General features: G+C 38.2%; 1 protein-coding gene across 1 annotated transcript in view; it reads left to right on the top strand.

The window, feature by feature from the left end:
- LAMA2 (laminin subunit alpha 2) overlaps positions 1 to 26,228 on the top strand; it is a 489,326-nt gene that overhangs the window by 333,600 nt on the left and 129,498 nt on the right. Inside the window, exons 30-33 of the mRNA XM_054722564.1 lie at positions 551 to 675; positions 6,187 to 6,273; positions 10,353 to 10,546; positions 24,113 to 24,255. Coding sequence (XP_054578539.1) covers positions 551 to 675; positions 6,187 to 6,273; positions 10,353 to 10,546; positions 24,113 to 24,255 — 549 coding nt within the window. The remainder of the gene's footprint in view (positions 1 to 550; positions 676 to 6,186; positions 6,274 to 10,352; positions 10,547 to 24,112; positions 24,256 to 26,228) is intronic.

Here is a 26,228-nt window from a genome sequence, read left to right as displayed (position 1 = left end):
CTAGGTTCAGATTGGGTCCTCTCTTTCTCTAAAGAACCATTAACATATGGCAAGAATTACACGAGCAACATTCTTTAGGTGGTAACTAAACTGACCTTTTTTTTTTTCTATTGTTGTCTCTTAAAAAATGTATGCCTGATGGGCATACACCAAGTCCCAGGATTGTTATCACTTTTTCAGTGCTTTGTCAAGAAGAAATATCAATGGCTAAATGATATAATAAATTTTAGAAATTTCTGAAGTTTATTCCTGACATTAGAGTAAGAGAAAAAAAATTAGACTGGGATTCACATAGGAAAAGGAGAACAGAAACTCTTGTCAGTAGAGTTATAACAGCCCAGTATTAGTTTCTCAAAGGAACGAGTTTTAAAAATATATATGTATGTCAAGAATTGAGTTTTCTGTCAATGGTGTGTGTGTGTGTGTGTGTGTGTGTGTGTGTGTGTGTGTGTTCACAAGAACACGTACACTCATAGGCACAGAGCTGTGTAATAAATTCCATTAGAACTCTCATTACATTAAAAACAAATCCCCCCCTTTCCCTTTACAGAATTGTCAACATCACACTGCTGGTGACTTCTGTGAGCGTTGTGCTCTCGGGTACTATGGAATTGTCAAGGGATTGCCAAATGACTGTCAGCAATGTGCTTGCCCTCTGATTTCTTCCAGCAACAAGTAAGATGGACAACTATTGCCATGTTTCCCAGTCAGTAACCCCATCTGTGCAGCACATGGGCTTTCAGATTTGGCTATATTTCTCCTGTAGACAAAAATCTCAATTTAAGACAGAAATTTATTTAACAGTATAAAAATAAGACAAAAGTGAGCACATAATACCTTTTGGTTCATTTTTCCTTTAAAACCTTGTCCCAAGTAAATAATGTTTATTAATTAAAATACAAATGTTAACATACGTCTTTGAAATAAATGATATATGTACAAATGTACATAATTTTATATATTTTTATAAAGGTCTAATGTTTGTATATAACTCTGCCATAAAGCTGTGAAGGATTGTTTGGTATATATATATCACATTTTTTGGCTGTTTCTCTTCATTTTGGGTGTTTAATTCATGACTGGTAAAGAATTATCAAGAAAATAATTTAAGCCCTAGCCGGTTTGGCTCAGTGGATAGAGCATTGGCCTGCAGACTCAAGGGTCCCAGGTTCGATTACGGTTAAGGGCATGTACCTTGGTTGTGGGCACATACCCAGGAGGGACTGTGCAGGAGGCAGCTGATCGATGTTTCTCTCTCATTGCTGTTTCTAACTCTCTATCCCTCTCCCTTCCTCTCTGTAAAAAATCAATTAAAAATATATTTTAAAAAAGAAAATAATTTAAAAATGGTGCAATTAAAGCAAGGTGACTTAGTGCTATGCTCCAAAATAAGTCAGTATCTCCCAGAAAAACAGCCCCCTTCCTCTTAAAATGGTCCAAGTTTGATACCATGGAAACACAGCCATGAGGGGAAGCAAAATCTGGAATATTTTATTTCAGTGCTGTCTGAACATTCTGCATTGGTTTATATATTGTTTTTTTTTTAAAACACCTAAGTATTTTCATTTACATTTTTGCTAAGGATATCTACACTTTCTGCTAAGTGATTTATAGACTTCAGTCTCTACATGGTAGAGCAGTGTTTCTTAAAGAATTTGCTGTTGAAAAGAAGTAGGACAGTTTGTTCAGATACAGAATCCTTATCTTGAATTTATAAGAACTGCAAACAACTCAGATGAAGAGATCATTCTACCAGTGATGACTTAGTGGGTTTTTTTGTTTGTTTGTTTGTGTCTGTGTGTGTGTTTCCATATTTGGCTTTATATACATTCTAAAAACTTCATTTAAGTTTTCTCCCTTTACTCTGCAATCTCCTATTGATTGTTTAACAGAATCATGGGTATTTATAGGGAGTCCAATGTAAATGTTTAGGGAATTTGGATATTGATGAGGATAATATATGTGATTTATTATTTCATGTAAGCACTAAGTGGTGGATTATTTGTGGGGTTTTTTTTTAGGGTTTTTTATTGTTTTATTTGGGAAAGTACTTCTTACAAAAGGGCAGCTGTAAAACACAGAGACCTCTGTAAAAATGACTTGTTTTTTCTTAAAGTGAAAGACTGGGTGGGATCCAAGGAATCAAAAGCAGTCGATGGGCAACTCAGAAGCATCTCCAAGTTATTTTTTTTAAATATATTTTATTGATTTTTTACAGAGAGGAAGAGAGAGGGACAGAGAGCTAGAAACATCGATGAGAGAGAAACATCGATCAGCTGCCTCTTGCACACCCCCTACTGGGGATGTGCCCGCAACCAAGGTACATGCCCTTGACCGGAATCAAACCTGGGACCCTTGAATCCGCAGGCCGACGCTCTATCCACTGAGCCAAACCGGTTTCGGCAGCATCTCCAAGTTATTTTCAGGAAACAGCAGCAAAATTCAAGCTAAATTTTTCAATCAAGGAATTCTAACAATTTAGCTTGTCTTGTGAATTACCAACCCAACCCCCCACACCCCGCCTTGAGTGGGAAAGCATAACTTACTACTACTACTGCAAACCAATGACTCCACTACAAGAAACATCTTAGAACACAGTTTTGAATCACATCTGTCTACCTGCAAAGTACAGGGATGGAATGAGGCCCACAAAAACACAATAATTTTATTTTCATTTTTTCCTAATTTCCCTTAGGTGATCAAATTTCAAAATAAGGGAATGTTATTTATTTTAACATTTATTAAAATGTAAACCAATTGACCCAGCCACTATGGGTAGTGGTTGCGTGTCAACCTATGAACCAAGCGATCATGGTTTGATTCCAGTCAGGGCACATGGCCCGGTTGTGGGCTCGATCCCCAGTAGAGGGTGTGCAGAAGACAGCTGATGAATGGTTCTCTCTCATCACTGATGTCTGTATCTCTCTCCCCCTCTCCCTTCTCCTCTGGAATCACTAAAAATAGATTTTTTGAAAATGTGAACCATTTGGATTAGAAAATTTCAATAATTAATTGATAATTTACTGTTGGACGAGCTATAACAAAAGCTGTAGGACATATAAAAGAGAAGGGTGGAAAGGGTCACAAAATGTGTCTTAAGAGAAGTCAACTTAAATGTAAAGAGAATTCAAAGTCACAAAATATCACACTTGATTTTGGAGGTTTCAAATCACATTAAAAGAAATAGTAGTATTCATAATATATCCTAAAACAGTGGATTGAAGAACTTTTATTGGTGGAGATAGTAGGAAATTATATGAGCAAAGGCTTACAGAATAGAAAATACAAGACATGTTTAAGAACTAGTAAGTAAAAATTTGGAGCATGGTTTTCAAATAGAATTTCATAATTGCAGATGAAAATGAATTGGAAAATGGAGGCTATATTGGAGATATCCTTGAATACCAGTCTAAGAAATCGTTGCTTAATTTTCTATGTAATGAAGAAACACTACAAGTTTTTATTATTAATAAAAGTTTGTTATGATGAGAGCCACACTTCAGAAAAACTATTACAATAGAGTTGAATATAATGAATTGAAACAGGCAAAGAAGAAAAGTGATGAGACCAATTAAAAAGCTATTGCATTAGCTTAGGCAAAAGATAATTAGAACCTAAAGGTAGATAATAGTAACAAGAATGGAGACAGGTGGGTGAATGTGAGAAAATTGTTGAATGCAGTTCTACAGAATTGATAACTAATTAAATATGAGGGGTGAGAGCCAGGTAGGTCAGAGTGGAAGCCAGAGGTTTATAGCCAGGTTGACCTCCCGATGGTGGTGCTATTAACTGAAATAGGGAAACCAACAGAGAGCTGCTACAGAAGAAAGACAATTTATGTTTCAAATAAGTTAAAATTGATATGAAGGGTCTGTCTAAATGGAAATATGCAAACAGCTACAGGAAATGGAAATCTGAACATGTGAAGGGCACATGAAGGAAGGCATATGTTAATAAATGAATCAAAGTCAGATAAGATTTCCCGAGGTATTATTACCCAAGCGGAGCACATGAAAAGGAGGAAACATAAGACTATCTACATTAGGGAAGCCGGAAGGGCAGGAAGAGCCAAGACGGGCTGTCAGGCAGACAAGGGAAGTAAGGCCACAATGCCAGGGGCACCACAGAGAGAAGAGCAGCAGTAAAGGAGCATCCGATTCTGGTTGCAAGCGGAGACCCAGTACATATGCTGGTGATTAACTGAGGCTCACTGTTGAATTTTGACAATCAATGATGAAAGCAGACATTAGGTTAAAAGGGTGTGAGTTTATAGCTTTAAGAAATTTAAGAAGGAAAAGAAAGTGTACCACCTTGATTGCTTAGCAGAATTTTTAAAAAGTGTGTTTTCTTTTTCCTATATATGATTTTTATAATTTTTAATATGTTTTTATTGATTTTAGAGAGATAAGAAGGGAGAGGGATAGAGAGATAGGAACATCAATGATGAGAGAGAATCAGCCTCCTGCATACCCCCTGCTGGGGATCAAGCCCACAACCAGGGCATGTGACCTGTCCGGGAATCGAATCTTGACCTCTTGGTTTCTAGGTCAATGCTCAAACACTGAGCCACACCAGCTGGGCTGATTTGTATAATTTATGAATACATTTTTTATGCAATGGGCCTTGTAAGAATCAAAATACCAAATCAAAGGGCTAGTTCAGTGGCTTCCAAAGTTTATTGGTCACAGCCACAGTAAGAAATACATTTTTTATATTATAACCTACTACCCAGAAATTGGCATAGTAGACATCTGTCTATCTACCTATCTCATACCTATCTCTCTTTTTGTGAAGGCAAAAAAATAAACTTTTTGGATAATGAGTTTGTGAATAGTGGATCAATTTATTTATATATTTTGCAAGGTTAGAGTTCATTACTCATTCATACACTATTGATTTAATGTATTACAAGAGAAGTAAAATAAGACCCTAAAAGCAATAGAAGTTGTGACCCTCATCTATACACTTCATTGCCTTTTTCAGCAGCCATTGGGTTAGCAGACCAACAAAAGGGAAAATGAGATGTTTGCAGCATTACCATTTTGCAGCAAGTATCTTTGTTTTTTTATTTCAAAGATTCCAGTACCCCATGCAGTGGTATCCAGTGGAAATGCAGCACTCTCTACCTTTAAAAGAAGTTGATAATAACCCCCAAATTACATGTTAATACAGCTTAGTTTTCAAGTCTTGTCAAGTCTTTCTTTTTGTAGGATAAAATGCCAACAGTCCTGGAGCAAGCCTGACTGTCTGTGGTCCACCAGTGTTGTAGTGAAAACAGAGCAGGTTAAATAAGACCTACTTATTAGTAAAACTTATAAAACTGTGAGAAAAATCTTACCCACTTCATGCAATTTAGTGTGAGAAAAGCTTTCCTTCTTTTCTCACACTAAATTGCATTACTTGGTATTTCAAGTAAAATGTAGTTTGAAATTTCTATGTAAATTAGAAAATGCATTCTTTTATTTTAAGTAAAACATTTATTCATACTTCATATGTTGAAGTGCCAGGGGCAATTTGAGCTGAGTTTTCAGAAAAAGTTTAATATAGCTTTTATGCCTCCCCCTTTTTTACCTGAAAGTTACTCAATAATACTTATTCTACTGTCAGACAAATATGTATACACTTTAGTCATGTTTTTCTTTTGATTCATGAAAAGTGGACACTTTTGCTAAATGTTTCATATTTTTATGGTTGTCATATAATTATTAAAATTTTAACATAGTCAATGTGATGCATTGTTAATTCATTAAAAACCAAACATATTTATTTGTTTATTATTATTGGTACTGTTTAGTTGTGATATTTTACCCTTGTATAGGAACTTATAATTATAAATAGGCATTTATAATCACCAAAAATAAGTTCCAAGCATCTAGATCAGGGGTGGGGAACCTTTTTTCTGCTAACAGCCATTTGGATAGTTATAACATCATTTGTGGGCTGTTCAAAATTATCAACTTAAAAATTAGCCTGCTCTATTTGGTCAAACATTTAATTAACTCACCCCTAATGCCTTGGATTAACTCACCCCTAATGCCTTGGCAGAGCCAGACCAAATGATTTCTGGGGCTTTGTGCATCCCGTGGGACTGATGTTCCCCATCTCTGATCTAGATCATGGAGAGAATTACTTAAATTTGTAAAATAAATAGGTGAAAGTGTTTTTTACAATGTTTCTCTGACTCAGTTTCAGCCCTTCTTGTGTCATGGAAGGCCTGGATGATTACCGCTGCACAGCATGTCCACGTGGATATGAAGGCCAGTACTGTGAACGGTATGAACAGTCATGTTGCATAGAGAGTATGATGCTTAGAGATAGTATAATGAAAAACCATAATAGAAAAGTATTCATTATTTTCATGGCTTTATTATTTTCATATTCACTGGTGGTTTATATGCTTTCAAAATTATTGTCCTATCTTTAGAGTTTCTCCTAAGAAACAAATTATTTCACAATTTTCTAATCTGTTTTAGTCTATAAATATATGTACATACTAACATATACATGCATATATACCATCGTGTGTGTGTGTGTGTGTGTGTGTGTGTGTGTGTGTGTGTGTGAAGAGAAAGGCGGGGGGGAGCTTTATAAGAACAAATAAATCAATTTCCAAAAGCTTGTAAGTAGTTAATAATAACAAAAAGCTGGCCACACATAATTCTCATTTTAGTTCCATGGAAAATATTGGCTAGCCCTAATTACACACACATCACTGTTCTGAGCACTATGGCACTACATCAGCAAGTATATACATAATTCAGAATATAAATGGTACCAAGCATTCTTAATTAGAACAACTCAAACAAATAAGTGTTGGTTATTCAGTTCTCATTTTCAACAGGCAAACAGAATTTAATAAATGCTTCCTCTCACCATGTTTTTTACAAAATCTGATAATAGATGTATGCCATTATTAAATTGGATTCTAACTATAATACAAATGGTAAATTAAGAAGCACGATTTCAGACTATCTAGTAAGTTTGTCATTAATATCTTCTGGAACCATAGTTTCTATAAAATCAGTATCCTGGGTATTCAAGTGTGTCACTGCCATTTTTAGTATGTTTTAGGCATTATCTCTAAAGTAACAAAGAGTAACTAATATTAACATTATACACACATAATTACATATAATTATTAGAGTAACTAATATTAATATTATACACACATAATTTTTGCATAATTGATAACAGTATAAAACTTTATGAAGACCCATGGACATAGCCTAGCTCCTCTAGTTTAGTTGGGTTCCATTTTCCTTACCTATAATAGTGAAATAGATGATGTTCTACCTACTTTAAATTAACATTGTGAAGATCAAGTGTACAGAGGGTACTGCTGATGCCTTGCCTAAACACCTACATAGAAGCTGCTTCACCCATGGGGGTGGGGGCAGGCTACAAGGCCTGAGAATTGACCCCACCCTCCTCCAGAGGTTCAAAGTCCTTGACTAACTAGTATGAGAGTGTAAAGTTTAGCTTCTTTGACCCTAATTTTAACAAATTTTGAGATGTTATTTATGCTACAGAGCAAATATAAACAGATATTAATGTTATCATTACTCGTTTAAGAATCTTCTTTTGATATTACCAGCAATGGTTGTATTAATAATGGAAATAAGTGGGTAACTAAATAATTAAACTTGTTTTATAAATTCCAATGCAGTTTCTATATGTTTGCAAAACATATTTGCAAATAATTCTATGTGGTAACTCTAAACACAATATCCAATACTTGCATATATATAAAATAGTGCATTTACAATTTCCATGTCAACAGAAATTGGCAGCAATTAAATAGCTTAAAGCAACACAAAATTCAAAAAGATTTCCATCTGTTTTGGAGACATATACATCACTTGAATAGATATATACTTTAACATCCACCAGTGTGCTTTGGTATTCATGCTTAGTCTAATATTCATTTCATGCCCTTGTAAACTCCAGCAGGATGATGACTGAAAGCATCCCTGCACACCCAGGAAATTATCTTCAGTAATTTATGAAAAGAAATGTTTGATAGCATAGCTACATTTATAAATTGAAGTTACCACTATCTGTGAAAGCATGTATATACAAAAGACTGGAGGATACACTGTAATGTCAATTATTGTCTTCAGGCAGAGTGATTACAGAAAATTTATTTCTTAATATCCATTAATGTTTAATAAATAGGAGTTGGCAGTTTATATAGCATACAGATGATCAGGGTCATACACTATCAAATGTGAAAGGCTTGAATTGTTTTTGCAGTTATCCAATGTTGTTACAGCTTTACATTTATCATCTCTAACATAAATGGTCAGGTTCTATTTCCCTGAAAAATTGCTTTTATTCGGCTAAATTAAACCAAAGGTCCTGGTTAAATTTTTACTATAACCTTCCAAATAAATTTTTCCACTTCTGAGAGATCCTTAAATTATTCAAATCACATTATGACCTGCCCAAACTCATCAGCTTAGGTCTAGAACTGCTTACACGTCTTGAGGGTCTGCAGAAGTATAGAAAACCCTACCATGCTCTTTCTTAGTTACTCTTATAATAAACTCTTTGAGCATTTAATCAATCTGAACCAGCATAGAATTCTTTCACCTAAATTTGTTAAGAAACAATTTAAGTGGATTTATATAAATGATACTTTTATTGATCATATAGTGGAAATAAAATAACAATTTTTACAATAAATATATAAAAGCCTAATGTTATAGGTAATTTTCTTCTTGCTTTGCCTTTACTAACCAGGCCAGGATAAATTAATTTTCACTATCAGCCATGCAAATTTTTACAATACCAGGTCACTAAAAATGGTCCAAAATTATTTGATCAGTGTTAGTAACTTTTGGCTTCAACATCCTATTATCTCTCAACTTCCTCCCATACTTGCCTTTTGAAGAAAAATTCTGACTGTTGATTAAATTTAGACTATATATAATTTATTATCTAATCTGGGATACTTGAAGGAGAGACAGAAACTATGATTAAGCCAGAAAACAGGTAATCTGGGACCATTCTGGGTAAACCAGAGCATATGGTCTTGCCAGGATTTTGTAAAGTTACCACTTCCAGTAACATAACCAAGGGTGCATCGTTAAGTGAATGAATGCATGGATGAGTGGAAGAGTCATTGAATGGATTGCCTTTTGGGTTTATCCAGTTGTGTTTTCCTTGTAATTTCTCAGGTAGATGTTATGTATTTTATTTATACAACATTAGCTCACTTCCATGGACACACAATGCATAAATCTTGAGAAAGGTAAGAGCAATAGAATTAAATAAAAGACCTAGTTCATTATCACTTAACTTGCTCTTGTCACTCAATAAAATTCATGGGTTTGGCACCAGTGGAGGGGTTCTTGTCCCCTCTTCAGGGTAGAAATCGAGAGGATGTTAAACAGATTCAAAAGGGAAAATGTTTGCTAAAAACTGGGTGACAGGTAAAAGGGAGAGGGCAGGAGCTTGATGCATCAAGGCAGCACACACTGACAGAGAGTATGGCTCCCCTAAGTGTGCTGAGGTCTGGCTTAGAGCGCTGGGTTTCTTGGCGCAGGTGCAGAGTAGAGCTCTCCTTTCTCCAGATTCCTGCCATTGGCTGGCATTGACTGGCTCAGGCACAAACACATTGGTTTGGGGAGTACCAGATGGGAAACCTTCATCTTACCTAGGAGAGACTCAAGAAGTAACTGAAGGACATTCCTATTCAACTGAGAGAGTCTCAGCCTGCCTCAGGTTGAATGATTCAGTCATTTTGACATCTAAAATGCAGGAGTCTAGGAAAAGCCAAAAGCCAATATACGATTTTATTTATTTATAATTTAAAAAAAGCAAGACTTTAAAAAATAGTTTACGATCTAGAATAGAGGTGAGCAAACTATAGTACACAGAACTCAGACCATTTCGTGATTCTGTATGGCACTCAAGCTAAGAAATGGTTGTTGCAAGCAAACATTTATAATCAATTTGATGATAGGAAGCACTAAATTTGAACCCTAGTTAAGTGAATTTGATACCTCAACAAGAATTCCTTTCTTTACACTAATTAGTTTTACTTAGTAGATTATTATTATAAAATAATTTGTATCAATTATTTTCATTATTATTATATCTTAAATTCTAACAACCAAAAAAAAAAATTTGGAATTTTTTTTTTCTCTCTTCCCACATGATTTTGATTGTTGTCTCTTGACCGCCAAAGCTTAAATGTTTATTATCTGGCTCTTTATAGGAAAAGTTTGCTGACCCCTGATCTATTGACTCTTGCTATCAGTTTTGTTTCATTTAAAACAACACACACAGCAGCAATTTAGAGACATGAAATCATTAATCCCCTTTACTTTGTCACTGTTTCAATCCAGGTGTGCCCCTGGCTATACTGGCAGCCCAAGTAGCCCCGGAGGCTCCTGCCAAGAATGTGAGTGTGACCCCCATGGCTCAATGCCTGTCCCCTGTGATCCGGTCACAGGGTTCTGCACGTGCCGACCTGGAGCCACGGGGCCGAAGTGTGATGGCTGTGAGCACTGGCATGCACGAGAGGGCACGGAGTGCATTTGTACGTATACTAACTTAGCTATTAGTACTGGGGGCCCTGGTTCCATTTCTGTCTCATTTCCAGTGAGAGACTTTTTTTTGCAATAGCTAGTGCTTCGTTCTCTCTGACACTGTCTATAAGCCGTCTGCTGTTTGCCTGCTGTTTTTTGTCTCCATCCTGCTGAGCCAAGACCAGCTGAGAAAATCCTCAGCATGCTTTAGTCAGTGCTTTGAAGACCTACAACAACGTGTCTGGAGGCAGATTTTATTTTTATTTTGTTCACCTCAGAGTTGGCATTGTCTTTGTGACAGATTAAAGACCTGAATTTATTAAATCTTTTAGAATCTTCCTGATTTTATAATTGGCTGGACAAACACTTTTAGCCTCGAATTACAGTGGACTTTTCCTTTCCTAGCTTTTACAGAAATCCATGGGCTTACTGCTTCATAACTTTCTCTTGCACGGCAGAACCTGGAAGCATTGGCGGTGAACTTGAGTATTTTCATTGTCATGTACAGTAAATGAAGAGCAGTTGGCTTGCTCTTTCTCTTACTTTTTTTCCACCTGCTTCTGGATTCAGTAATGCCATATTGAAAGTATATCAAATATCAATAGTTATATAATTATTGGATCTTATACAAATTCTAATCTAAAATAGGTCACATAAATTTGGAGAGGGACTTTTACGTTATGGCATTCTTTTCCTTGAAGGAATTTACATTAGCAGTCTTAATTCTTTCTAACAAAGAGAAATATAAAATATTTCAGTACCTACCTATTTTAATGTATTTATGCATGCTAATATTTCTGGTTTTAAGATATTATGTGTGTTTAACACTTAATGGCATCTTAATTAGAATTTTTACACTCTAGTTTTGTAACCACTACCTCAAAAACTAAAGATGGCTTTAAAAATATGCACATAAATAAAGGCTGGGTGTGTTTGGGAATATAGCTTTTAAAATTATTTTTCTATGTATTTCAAACATCTTTCATGAAAATGTATTAAAAATAAAATAAATGTTAAGTTTTTGGGAGAGAGAGATTAAATGTAATAGACATTTACCTTATTATATTCAGTTCATGGTATATACATATTCACTTTTCTCAAGTATAATTGCATATTTTAATGATAATTTAAGTGGATTTCCAACATATTCCAGCTTGTTTTAATATTGTTTCCAAGTTAACTTAACATAGATTTATTTAATTAGATAATTGATAAATACCCCTAATGTAAACACTAAAGTCTTTTAATTTTAAATCATCAATTTTATTAATTATCCAGAAGTAACTTAAAAGAAAAGGATCGCATTCAATGTGAAGCACACAAAAATTACATAACATTAAAAATCTGTGAGCGATAAAATAATGGGATTATTTTCTGAACATTTCTTTTAAAGGGAGTTGTCATTCTGCCCATCAATAACAATGGCTCTAAGTTCTTATTCTGTTGGTGATCAGTATTTTATATACATTTAAATAAATTTACAGTAAAAAAAAACCTCAACTCAATCCCCCTTCCCCCCCCCCATCACATCTGTGGATTTTAAATCTACCCAGTGACCCATATGAAAATAACAAAGTGCCAACCTTCCAATTACTAAGTTATACCAGCCTGATAATGTTCATTTGCACTATTTTTGTCCCATAGGGAAATGTATTTCCAACTGCTGTACATGACATTCAGGTCAGTTGCTATGTCCAGAAAATTTTAATATTCTTCTGGAGGGTTTTTTAAATATCTAGATACCTTTTCTAAAGTCTTTACAAGTATTTTATAAATAAATACAATATGTTTCTTATATTTATAAAATACTTATAAAAATATTTTCACTTTATAAATGATGTATAGATTTTCCTTATTCTGCTCTTAAATAGTGATTTCCATTTACTTCTAGGAATGTGTAATCTTTACCCCTGCATTAGCTTCACTATAGGAAATGCTACATAGAGTATCTTCAGATATTTTTTTCTCATTTTATAAAATTTCTCCTATTGTGGAAAAATATGCCATGATTCTAATATGTTGACCTTTCCCAGATCTCAGTTATGGTTCTAGTTTTGAAATGAGATAATAAAACAAGACACAGTGAGGACATAACTCTGATTTATCCTCAGTTATCTTTGTAATACTTTTTAATATATTTCTCTATCCATTAGCTAGATGAGAGCAAGACACCAAAGAATGGATTCACCTGGCACATTTTACCTGCAGGGCCTGTTTTACAGCATGTGACTATAGACTCTATAGTATAGAGGAATTTTCTAAGGTCCGTGGGAGGGAGAGGATGGAGGTAGCCTGGTTCAGGCAAGAAAATATCTTTGTAATAAGAGAAATGTCTTCTGAGAGAAGCCAGTTCTGAGCTTAGAGCCCATGTTACCTCAATGAAGAATAAAGATAAAATGGACTAAAAAATGAAAAATTTAAATATATATAATGTCAATATGATAATTATGACAGAGCCTTATCCATCAGATATTATTAAGTGAAGTCCTACCTTCTATGCAGGTGAAAAGATATAATAGTTGGTGCTCACATTCCCTTCAATGCCTTTCATTGTTTTCTAAAAGGAATAATTTGAAACAGCTCTACAGTGTGAACTTCCTTATGCATGTAGGTGATTCCTGAATAGATATTATTCAACTTCCCGAATTAGGACTTCCTCCTAGTAAGTTACATTAATATAAATCCAATCTCCTCTTTCAACTCTAATGCATAATTTACATATCATTTCTAAAATGAGAACAACTGCCTGCCTCTCTGAAATTGGAAAATGAGCAAGCTATTATTTACTTAATGCTAAAGTTTTATATTGTGAAACACAAAACTTGGCTTTGTTCATGTCCTATTTTCTGCAGACTAGTAATTAACACAGAACTCACAAGATGTTTAAAATAGGTTATGAGTGGCATAGTAAAATACATTGCTCTCTTAGAGGACAGAAATTAAAATTAGTAGCTGTTGGCAAGATGTTATTCCATAAAGAGTGCCTAAAATAGCATTTTATAAATACCAAATTGATGCTTCCTATTTTATTCATTATATATGAAATATTAGGAATATATCAGCTTTATTATGTATAATCATCTATAATATAATATTTAAGACATTGTTTTGCTGGCTGGGGGGAAGGGAAGGGGCATTTGGCCAGGCAGCCACTCTTGATCGGGTTGGGAGAGTCCAATCAGGGGCAGGCCGGCAGGGGGAGGGGCCATGAGGTTGGCCAGCCGGCCCCACCCCCTGATCAGGCTTGTTTTCTGGCCACAGTGGGCATCATAGCCACCGGTCACTCCGGTCATTATGGCTGTTATGGTCACTCACTTTATATATATATAGACAAGAGGCCTGGTACACGAAATTCAAGCACTCTGAGGGGGAGGTCCCTCAGCCTGGCCTGAGTCCTCTTGCAGTCTGGGAGCCCTCATGGGATGTCCATCAGTCGGACATCCTTAGTGCTGCCGCAGAGGTGAGAGAGGCTCCCGCCACCGCTGCTGCACTCGCCAGCTATGAGCCCGGCTTCTGGCTGAGCGGCACTCCCCCTGTGGGAGCGCACTGACCACCAGGGGACAGCTCCTGTGTTGAGGAGGATCGGGCTGAAACCAGCTCTCCAACATTCCCCGAGGGGTTCCGAATTGCAAGAGTACACAGGCCAGGCTGAGGGACCCCACTGGTGCATGATCAGGGACCAGGAGGGACATGGGAGGTTGGCCAGCCGGGGAGGAACTGCAGGAGGGCTCCAGGGTGTGTTCGGCCCTTCTTGCTCAGTCCTGATCGGCTGGACCCCAGCAGCAAGCTAACCTACTGATCAGAGTGTCTGCCCCCTGGTGGTCAGTGCACATCATAGCGACTGGTTGACCAGTCAACTGTCTGCCCCCTGGTGGTCAGTGCATGTCATAGTGAGCGGCTGAGTGGTTAGCATATCATTAACATATTATGCTTTGATTGGTTGAACAGACGACCAGACACTTAGCATATTAGGCTTTTATTATATAGGACTAGTGGCCTGGTACATGAAATTTGTGCACAAGTGGGGGGTTCCCTTAGCCCAGCCTGTACCCCCTCCAATTGGGGACTCCTTGCAGGATGTCCGACTGCCAGTTTAGGCTCGCAATATGGGACCACTGGCTCCTAACCGCTCACCTGCCTGCCTGCCTGATCGCCTCTAACCTCTCTGCCTGCCTGCCTGATTGTCCCTAATTGCCTCTGCCTGCCTGATCACCCCTAACTGCCCTCCCCTGCCAGCCTGATCTCACCCCCAACTGCCCTCCCCTGCCAGCCTTGTTGCCCCCTGCTGGCCTGATCTCGCCCCCAACGGCCCTCCCCTGCCAGCCTGATCTTGCCCCTAACTGCCTCTGCCTGCTTGATCGCCCCTAACTGCCCTCCCCTGCTGACCTGATCTTTCTCCCAACTGCCCTCCCTTGCCAACCTGAGTTTGCCCCCAACTGCCCTCCTCTGCTGGCCTGATAGCCCCTAACTGCCTCTGCCTTGGCCCCCACCACCATGGCTTTGTCTGGACGGAAGTCGGATGTCTGGAAGATGGCTGGTTGACCTGGTCTAATTAGCATATTACCCTTTTATTAGTATAGATAGATTATATAGGATAGGATTGCTTAAATGAGGGGGAAAGCCTTTTTCAGCAGGAGGAGATGTTCTTGGCAGACAAAAATGCATAATCCCTATATCTGGGCTGATAGCTAGCCATATGCACTATACTGCCAAACTGGTCATTAAAAAATTGAACCACTTTCTTATACCTTACACCAAATAGCTATTGCCCTTAAAACCCCTCCTCAGACCCCACCTTAGGTTCTACCTTTGCAGTTCACCCAGATTAGGTTATGATTGGTCAGTTTCTATGCCAGTCAGCGTCAAAAGCTCCACCTCCAAGCAGCCATTGGCTCCTTGCAGTTCACCCAGATTTGGCTCTAATTGGTCAGTTTCTATGCCAGTCAGCATCTCCAGGCCTATCTCCAGGCCTGATCAGAGAGGCGGGTCTGATCAACAGCCACCCCAGGCTGCTGGCGAGTGGGCTGAACTGCTGATCTCTTAGAGAGAGAAAGGCGCGGCTGCTGATGAGACCCCAAGAGAGAGAGAAGCAGGGTCTGATCTGCACCCTGCTTCTCTCTCTCTCTCGGGACCTCGCCAGCAGCCACTGTAGCCGCTGATCAGCCCCACCTCTCTCTCTCCCCGATGAGGTCAGCAGTTCAGCCCACTCGCCAGTCCTCGTTCACCAGGGCCTGCTGTGTGCGCAGCCTGGCATTCAGTCGAGCCTTTGGTCATTATGGACCCTGGGTTTTTATATATTAGGATAGCCAGTTGCCACCAGTGATCTTATTACAATAATGCAGACCCTTATATATTATCACTAAACAGTGCTGTACTGTTATAATGGCAGTTATTGGTCCATATATATGAGAACAGGAGCAAAATAATGGAATGTGGTTCATCATTTAAAGAAAATAGCATCCTATCTAATAATAGACAAATATGCAAATTGACCATACCTCCGACACACACAAGCCACGCCCACAAGCCACGCCCAACATCCAATCAGAGCGAGCATGCAAATTAACCCAAACCAAGATGGCTACAGCCACAGAGAGCAAGGTTTCCTAGGTAACAGAGGAAGCCAAGCTTTCCGCCTGCCCTTGCCAGGCCTAAGCCTCCACTCAAGCTACAAAGTTTCAATTATAAAAGGTAAAAAAATTCAAACAAATGGCGGCAGAATGGAGCTTGAGAGAGCATGCCAGGGTTGCCGCCGGCAACAGGGGAAGCAAAGCTTTCCGCACACCCTGGCTGGGCCCACCTGCTTAAGGCAACAAAGTTTCAATTATAACCCCAACACAAATGGCTACCGGCCTCGGAGGGAGCCCCAGGCTTGACTCCGCTCCAGGCTACAAAGTTTCAATTGTAGAAGGAAAATAAATTCCAGATGCCAGGGCCTCTGTTTGGGTTGCCAGGGGGTGTGGCCGGCCTGCAAACCACCACAAGCCCCTCGCTCAGGCCGCCCCACACCCCAAGGGAACCCCCACCTGATCCGGGATGCCCTTCAGGGCAAACCAACTGGCCCCCACCCCTGTACCAGGCCTCTATCCTATCTAATAAAAGAGTACTATGCAGATTGATCATCACTGCAACACACAATATAGCTGCCCCCATGTGGTCAAAGATCCTGCCCCCATGTGGACACAAGATGGCCACCACAAGATGGCCAGCAGGAGAGGGCAGTTGGGAGGCACCCAGCCTGCAAGGGAGGGCAGTTGAGAAGGACCAGGCCTGCAAGGGAGGGCAGTTGGAGGTGATCAACCCTGCAGGAGAGGGCAGTTAGGGGTAACCAGGCCGACAGAGGAGGGAAGTTGGGGGCAATCAGGCTGGCAGCAGAGTGGTTAGGGGGTGATCAGGCTGGCAGGCAGAAGCAGTTAGGGGCAATCAGGAAGGCAGGCAGGCAAGCAGTTAGGAGCCAGCAGTCCTGGATTGTGAGAGGGATGTCCAGCAGTCCTGGATTGTCGGACATCCCTTGAGGGGTCCCAGATTGGAGAGGGTACAGGCTGGGCTGAGGGACAACCCCCCTCCGTGCATGAATTTCGTGCAACGGGCCTCTAGTTTCCTATAATAAAAAATGACAAAAACCATCATCTGACCTCCAGGTGCTACTTAGTGAGCTTTGGCTTTGGACATGTGATCACCCTCTGTCCCCACTTAATCCCCAAGTACTAGTTCCTATTCAAAGGCCACTATGTCTACTCACTTTTTCTACAACTCTAAACCCTGTGTATTGTTCAAATCCAGGCATCAGAGAAGCTAAAAAAGCAGCTTCTGTTCACCCTGTTTGTACCTTCTCTGCATCTGTTTTGTCAGTAGAAGATGTTTTGAGTTTCTTATTGTCAACTTCCTTAGCATTGGTCTAGGCTAACAATGTTGTAGAAGAGCAAATACTCTGAATCTAGATGATTTTCCTGGTTATTAGCAATTAGACTCAGTGGTTTGTCTAACACATTGAGAAAGCTGTTCTATTAATGGACTTAAGGAGTTGTGTGATTGAATTGTCATATAGAGGAGGCTGATCACAACTTCCTTTATTTTCAGTCAGACTTTATTTTAAGAGTAAACTCCATTTTTTAATATACATATATATATTTTAAATATATTTTTATTAATTTCAGAGAGGGAGAGGGAGAGAGAGATAAAAACATCAATGATGAGAGAGAATCATTGATCAGCTGCCTCCTGCATGCTCCACACTGGGAATGGAGCCCACAACCGGGGCATATGCCCTGACCAAGAATCGAACTGTGACCTCCTAGTTCATAGGTCAATGCTCAAACACTGAGCCAAGCCTGCCAGGCGAGAGTAAACTTCATTAGATTACAATTTTTACTCTGCTAGATGCAAGAAATTGACCTCACAGAACAATGGAATTACATGATTTTACAGTCAGAAGCAATCTTATAAGTAAGATAGTGTAATCATCTCCTTTTCTGATGTGAGGAAACATGCTGTTTGAAGGCTCTAGTTGGCTTGAAGCCTGGCAGGCCATGTAGACATTGTGTGACATGACCTAATGTTTCTAAACCTCATTTAATAATCAGTAAAATGGAAATAAAATACTACATACATGTATGTGAAGTATCTAAGCATAATAGATGCTCAAAAAATTCTAGACATTATTATCTCATGGTTATTATTTGATTATTTTTTTCAAAAGCATAATATTCTGTGCAGTCCATCAGTTTCTGATGAAACATTTAGGTTAGGCTGAATTTTGATTTTCTATAATTATTTATAATTCTAGATTCTTCAAGTCACTAAAAACCTCTTTTATGACTGCCTTACATTTCTCATCTCTTTAAGTTTATATTTGTAGATTCATAAATACCCTGATTGTGACTATTTTTCTCATCTTTAAAATGAAGATATTGATTGTACTTAATAAAATTGCTGTTAACATTAGATAATGATGACAAGACACAACATATAGCCTTCCATGTAGTGAATATAAAAGCTGCTTCCCCATTATTATTTATAGTATTATCAAAGTTTCTATTTTTCTGAAAACTTAACACCTTACTGGAACCATATTGAACTTGTTTTTCATATGTATTTATGTACAGAATATTATTTAACATATATATTAAATAATGTTTATATAAAATTAAATCACACAAATTTATATTATATATATAATATAAATTTGTGTGATTTAATTTTACCAATTTTATATCATATATATATCATAACTTGGCACATGAACAAATTCATCAGCCTCACCTAAAGCTTAGAAAATACATTCTCTCTATTCAAAGAAATAACAGTTTAAAACCAATTTTTTCATTTTAGAAGCTGTTTATTTATATATAATAATAAGCTCTAAATTCATGCTAATCTAAAAGTTTCTTTTGGAAAGGGAAAAGATAGAAATATAAATCATATTCAAAGAACTATCAATGGCCTTAATATGGAAGAGTTAAACTAAAATATGAATATTAACACAAATTTTATCTTTTGTTGGAAATGTATATTTACTCATTTTATCCCTTCTTGATTAGAGCAGACAATTTATGTATCTTTGGCTAAAATTGGTTAATACGTTTGGCCTTTTCAAAAGTACTTAGTGCATCATTTCAGCTTCTTTGGATTGGATGCAGCATGTGAATTTTTTGTGACAGTAAGCCAGTACTTATTATGCATGGGGGACTCTAGTAGAAGTGTAGTATTTTGTACTAATTGCTAACAGAAAGATGGGTAATATCAGCAGCATGATTTCCCCTTACATATGCCCAGCTATAACAGTCTGAATTTAGTACTGCATTTGTTAATATTAGATACAAATTTATCCTGACACTTTTATAGGCAAAGCCTCAGAAACATTTAGTCATGTAAAATATAATCATAGTCTTGAAATATTTGCTTTTGCTCCCATGCATTTTAGGAAGGATCTCGCTTTATAAATCTAATTTCTACTGCACAGGAGGAGAATGGTTTAAAGATGTTTGTTGGGGGGGGGGGCACTAGGGGGTCCTGATTGTTAAATAGGTGTTAATTTACATTGAACAATTATTGCACCCTTATGAAAACACACTCGTTTACATCATTTGAATATTCCATGTCTCTATACACTCTTCAAATCTTCCCTATCATAGTGAATTAAATGTGGTTTTCATTTGCATCCCACTTCCAGTGTTTGTTGCCAGACATTTCAGACTTTTTGAGGGCAAATAAAAGTAGCTTGTGGTGTAAGTAAAATATTTTGTGTCAGAACAAAATAGCAAATCATTATGTAAAGGGCACATTTCTCCATGTGTTTATCTTACAACTGCACTAGACTTATCCAGAAGCTTTGAAAAAATCCCCGTGGCTGTCGTGTTCATAAGTCTTTCTGACCCCTTTGGACAGATGTTAGAATATGACTTGGAGCATATATAAAACTTACCCTTCACTGATGGAAATGTGCTTGCACTTTGTTCCCCAAAAAGCAAGTGCAGAGACCATAAGACATGGGATAATAATAGACCTTTGGACACAGAGACATAAAATGGAATGTATGAGTCCTTGAAAGAGCAATTAAATACATTTTCATTTCACAGCTGAAGATGAGAAACCAAAACAGATGGGCAGGGGGTAGAATCAATGAGAGAAAAATTACCATTCATTATGCCTCTTGGCATTCTCCTTCACCAATTTACTCTATAGTATATTACAGTAAATCAGATCTAGTTCTGCATTACGGTCCCTGAATTCTTCTTGTATGAAATAAAAACTGAGAAAACTTTTTTCCTGGAAAATTTTGGAACCATCAGTAAGGAGCCACTAGCCATACATTATCAATGAGCTGACTCAATTCCTTCTTGGAAATAGGTAGGTTATAAATTATGATAAATTAGAAAATGAACTAGCAAAATAATTCTGAAGAACACAGGGCCCTAAAAAGCATGGTGAGATATTATAGTATCAAGTATCTTTCAAGATCTTGAAATTGAAAAAAGAGCATTTGCTTACTTACCTCCTGGGAATATCTGCCCAAAATACATCTTCACTAGAAGTTAACTGGGACTTTTAAAACAATAATGAACTTGGACTCAGTGGGAAAGGATATTTCATATTCTTCATAACTTTTAATATAATTAGGATTTGTAACTAATACTTCTTTTTAGTTTCTGTTCTGAATTTACACTCTAGATCATACATACAAAATTTGGGAAGGGGTGTCAATTCTCTACACTGCCACTCCAAAATCCAATAGCCTAAAATAACACTGTATATATCCTCAGATTCTATAGTTGGCAATTTGAGTTGGGCTCCATTGGATAGTTCTTTTGTTGTCATGCCTGAGGAGTCCCAGATGGGAGTCCCAGATGGCCTCATTCACATGATGGGGCCTCAGCTGGAGTGGTTTGGCCTGCCTTTCTCAAGATCAAGTTGCCTCTCTCCCTCAAGGAGGCTAATCTGGGATTGTTGACAAGGCAGCAGGGAGCCAAGAATGTGGAAATAGAAAGTGCAAAACCCCTTGAAGCTGAGGCTCTGGAGCCACACACTGTGAGTCAGAGTGAGTCATAGAGCCAACCCAGATTCAAGGGAGGCAAATAGATTCTACCTCTTAGTCGGAGGAGCAGCAAAGAAATGGTCATTTTTACTGCTCCCCAGAAATGAGCATCGTCTTTATCTGTTCAGTAACCCTTCTTTGTTGTTCCTTTCCTGTTAATGTTTTGTATCTCTTTGCTTCGCCTCCATCCCTCCATTCCAATAACTCTTTTCTGGGTCATAACTGAATGACCTCATAAAGATATTTTAACAGTCACCTCACTGACAGCAGTCAGTCTCTGTCTTTTAATCTCTCTAACCATGTTTTTATCCTATTCTCCTGTTACTCACACATTTGTGTAATTCTCTATTTCCTATCATTGATCCTTACGTTCTCACTTTCAGACATTTCCTATTTGGCCTCTCTCCCTGCTACTCTCCTCCCTCTCTCAATTCTTTTCTTCTAACTCCCTAGTGGTATTCCCCAAAATATTGTCTGCTCTTCTTTCACAATAATATTAGTAAAGAACTATTTATTAATTGTTTACTATATGGAAGACCATTTCCTAGATGCTATGATCAAAGGTAATGAAGGTCCCTCCTCTAGTGAGGGAGAAACAATAAATAAAGTAGTAAGATGGCCACCACACACATGAGTGTTAAGGTAACAAGACAAAGGGAATGCTGTAGGATTGGTGGGGCCAGTAATCGCAGAGTCATTACAGCCTTCCCCTCTGAGGAAGTAACTCCTGAGCACTTGACCTAAATATCCAAGAGCCACGTAGGGGAAGATGGAGGGAGAAGTGTTCTAGGGAGAGGAGGCAGCAGGCAAGATGATGTCTTCCAAATCCTTGCTCCCTCTAGGATTGAGTGAACACCCCTAAAGTTTTTCGCCTGGTCCAGTGGTTCTAAACACTGGCGGCATGATAGAATCATCTGGAATCTTTTAAAAATACAGATGCCTGGGCCTTACCACAGACCCATCAAATCAGATTCTCCGAAGGTGAGAAGGGGATTTACTTATTTTTATCAATCCTCATATCATTCTAATGTGCAGCCCTACTTGAGAACCGCTGACCTACAGCAGTGCTTTTCAAACATCAGCACGCACAGGTCACATGGGACTGCTTCTAAAATGCAGCTTCTGATTCACCAGACCCGGGGTGGGTCCAAGAGGATCCATTTGTAATAAGCTCCCTGGTGATGCCAATCCTGCTGACCGGGTTGCTCCTCCAAGTGTGGTGCATGGATCGCAAGTGTCAGTGTTCACCTGCAAGCTTGTTAGAAAAGCACATTCTCCCTCAGGGAATCAGAAACCAGGTGATTCATTCACCTGGAATCAGAAACCCTGAGGTGGTCTAGCCTTCTGTGAATTAAGAAGGTCTTTCAGATGATGCTGAGACCCACTTCAGTTTGAGAACCAGACTGTGTCCTGGTATTTAGACAAAGTCAACTCGGTACCTAATTGTGTTCCAGGTTGTGTTTGTGTAATTGTTTCATGTAGACAGGTCTGTTGAGGCTTCTCAAGCACTTGCATTGACCTGAGAGTGTGAAGCCACAGTGCTCTCTTCCTTTCACTCACTTCCCAGGCAGAGCAAATTCTCTGTCATTCTGGTTAGAAGAGGAAGAGGTGCAGCCCTCATTCCAGACTTCAGCTGCTGTCTCCAATGCCCCTCGCTTGCAAGGCCTCGGGAGCTTGCAAAGTCCCTGCAGGGGATGCTCCACAGATGCAGGTGTCACCTGCAAGGATGTCATTTATTGAAAGCCCTGCTGGGGCAGTTTAATCCCTAAGAAGGGGTAACTCACCTCTAACTGCTGAACTATCAAAAAACATCACCCTCCGCGATGCTTCTCTTTGTTTACAAGCTTCCGTTGATGGTTTTCTCTCCATTAGGCAGCTCAGGGGAGTGCTGTTTAGAGAACTAATTGAATTCTTGACAGTTTTGGGCATGATCCAAAGCTGCTCCAAATATGCATATTATCTACTATGTATTTTTCTCTCATCTAACATTTGTGTAGTTTTGATACTTCTATCTGTAGAATATAAGTTAGAAATTATAATTCTTTATATGAATATAGAATAGGAATATGTCAGGTGAAGAGTAAAATAAATTTTTTGAACTATGTTGAAACTGAATATGTATATTTTTAAATCCTCCAGAAGAATCAATATATTTTAATTTTAGAAATTATACTATTTAAGAAATTAATTTGATAATGAAGAAACAATCCATTTTTTCTCTCTACCGACTCTTACCACTAGGCCCAAATACAACCACCAAATTTGAATAGTCCCTCTTTCTAATCATTGAAAACATTATGAGCAGAACATTAGAACTCTTGGAACTTATAAAATAATTTTTCTGTCCCTTAGCAATTATTTATCTACCAGACTGAATTAGGTTAATCATCAAAGTAGAAATTTGTGGGACTGCATCTGATCATGGGTGGTAATGTGCTGAGAAAAAGTTGGCAAAAAAAAAAAAAAAGTAAATAGATAAATAAGTATCATTATGAGGGGGGAATGGAAATTATAAAAAGAAAAATTCTTTCTTTGGCATTTAAAGAAATCTTCTCAATATATGTAAAGCTAGCAGTTTATACAGTTTTGGGATATGTAGTACATGAAGCATGTGGAGACCCAATTGCTATAGATACTCCACAGTGAAGTCTAATGTAGCGTCTCATACATTTGCAAGCATTTTTATTCCCTAGTTACAGATTTTCTCTAGATTGTTCTTGTGGAAATTTCTGGGGCATTATAATGCTATATTTCAAATCTTACTTCTCCTTTAATGCTTCTGCAATACACATGTTTTCCTCACAATCCATTTGGTTCCTCAGTTTCTATCAGGTTCTGGGTGGCCGGTATGTTTGCTCACTTGTTGTTCTTTTTATCTTTTTCCAACAGTCATTCATTCGAAAGTGTTAATTATCTGAGATGAGTAGCATCATCTTTCACAGAATTATTCTTGGGCCATAAAATATTTCAGAGCTGAAATCTTGGAACATCTGCCTGTGATACTTAGCAGAAGTAAACAGTCTTCATTGCTTCCTTCCTGCAGTTTGTGGCGATGAGTGCACGGGCCTTCTTCTCGGTGACTTGGCTCGTCTGGAGCAGATGGCCATCGGCATCAACCTCACGGGCCCGCTGCCCGCTCCATATAGGATGCTGTACGATCTGGAAAATAGGACTCAGGAACTAAAGGTAGGTTGGGGTGGGAACAGCAAGAGCCAGGGAAAAGATGACTGAAGCTTCGATATAATTGGTAAATGTTCTTTCCATTACCTTGAATCGAGGTAAGCAGCTGTTAGGGACATTCAGAAGTTGTCTTAACCAGTGTTTTTCAAACCTGAGAACTAGAATATACAAATTACTACTAAGGAAAAGAGGTGCATGTTCCCCCAGTGTTTGGCTTAAATTACTTTTATGATGTTACTTAAATATGTGCAAACATAAAATCAGGTATGAACGTCTTATACTTATAGCTCCATAAAATCAAAACACACTAATTCTTACAAAAGCCTCAAAAGCCAATAAAATTCAAATTAAAAGCATTAATATAAAATAACAGATAATTTTTACTAAAAGCAAGTTGCTGCGGGCAACAAGACCACGCGGACTGCTTCCACATCGGCCCACATCATGCAGTAACCACGGCTTCCTCCCCCCTTTCCACAATTTGAACTGGAGAGCCCCTTGCACGGGGTCCTAAATGGCACTTGGCACCACTTGACAAGTCCGAATGATTCATGTGCTCAGTCTGCCATATGATTGACCATGCATGCAAATGTAGGTACTGAGGTCAAGTGGTCCTTCACCTCTCAGGTGCCCAGCCTGGGTTCCAGAAATCCCTACATTCCCGTTCCATATCAAAATGAAAACATAAGATTAAAACTTTGTGCTTTTAAAAGACCTTTGAAAGTACTTCACTAAGAACTAATTTGAAAAACACTGTTCTAAAGCATCATTAAAACATTCAGTATTTAATGGAATAGGAGAAGTAAAATGTTAAGGAAGTTGGGGTTCATCTGGTGAAAAAAGATGCATGAAAGGGGACTACATATACAAGTTTGGTCAATTATCAGATATTTTTTGAGAAATTCTGCAGTGCACTTGGTTCCCTCGGGGTTTCATGACTCCTATAATGTAGTCATTACTCTCAAGAAGCTTAGAGTCTATGGTTTAAAAAAATAATTAAACAATACAATGAAACCATTAGCAAAAGTACATAATTAACATGGGCTTAATAAAAATTTAACATACAATAGAGTACAAAGATTGGCAAAATGGGTAAGATTCAGAGTAACCAGGGAAGGCATTATTAATGAGAGTGTAATTTATGTTGGAAAATGAAGCATAGACATAATTTTAATAGGCAGAGAAATATTGGTGAGGACTGGAGGGAAAAATCTAAGATTAATTTAGTAGGCACTGGCAGAGTCTCTTTTAGGGAATGTGTTTTTTAATTTAGAGCATGGCCTTTAAGGTAAATGTTATTCCTGTTTTCCAGAAGAAACCAATAACCATGATAGCAAGAATAACTAACATTTATTGGCAAATATCTCTGTGGTAGGCAATTGACCAGCTTTGCTGGTCATATTATACATAAATCTTAAAGAAACTCCAAGAAGTAGGAAAGGAGTACTAGATCATCTACACTTTTTTTCAGGTAAGGAAACTGAGACACAGAGAAGTTGCATGTGAGACCCAAGGTCACATGGCCAGTAGGCATAGAGCTTGGATTTGAATAGAGGCTGTATTACTTTAGTGCCTGTGAGAAGGAAGCCACCTTTGCAAATCTCAGAGAGATAATAACTCACTTGCGGGAACTCATTCCACCATAGGTGAGGTCTCCCTGACCCCAGGCCCATACAAACTCTTGCCACCTAATTTAAGAGAGCCACATAAGCAGAGGCAGGCGTGAATTAGCAAAGCCTGTCAGACAGACATCAGAAGTCAGGCCTACTAATAAAAGATAACGCTTAAGATTTGAGTGGGGCACGTTGACATAAAGGACAACCTTGAAAGCTAGGCAGAGGGATCTGAGTTTACCTTGGTGGCCCAGTATTCAGGAAATGGGAAGAGTTTTAATAGAGAAGATGCTCACCAGTTATTTTTCTTATACATGGAGTGAATACAAAGAACATTAAACTAGAAAAGCAAATACATAATTTAAA

This window comes from Eptesicus fuscus, chromosome 10 (assembly GCF_027574615.1).
Source record: "Eptesicus fuscus isolate TK198812 chromosome 10, DD_ASM_mEF_20220401, whole genome shotgun sequence".
In the NCBI taxonomy this organism is placed as follows: domain Eukaryota; kingdom Metazoa; phylum Chordata; class Mammalia; order Chiroptera; family Vespertilionidae; genus Eptesicus; species Eptesicus fuscus.
This window is presented reverse-complemented; position numbering and strand designations above follow the sequence as displayed.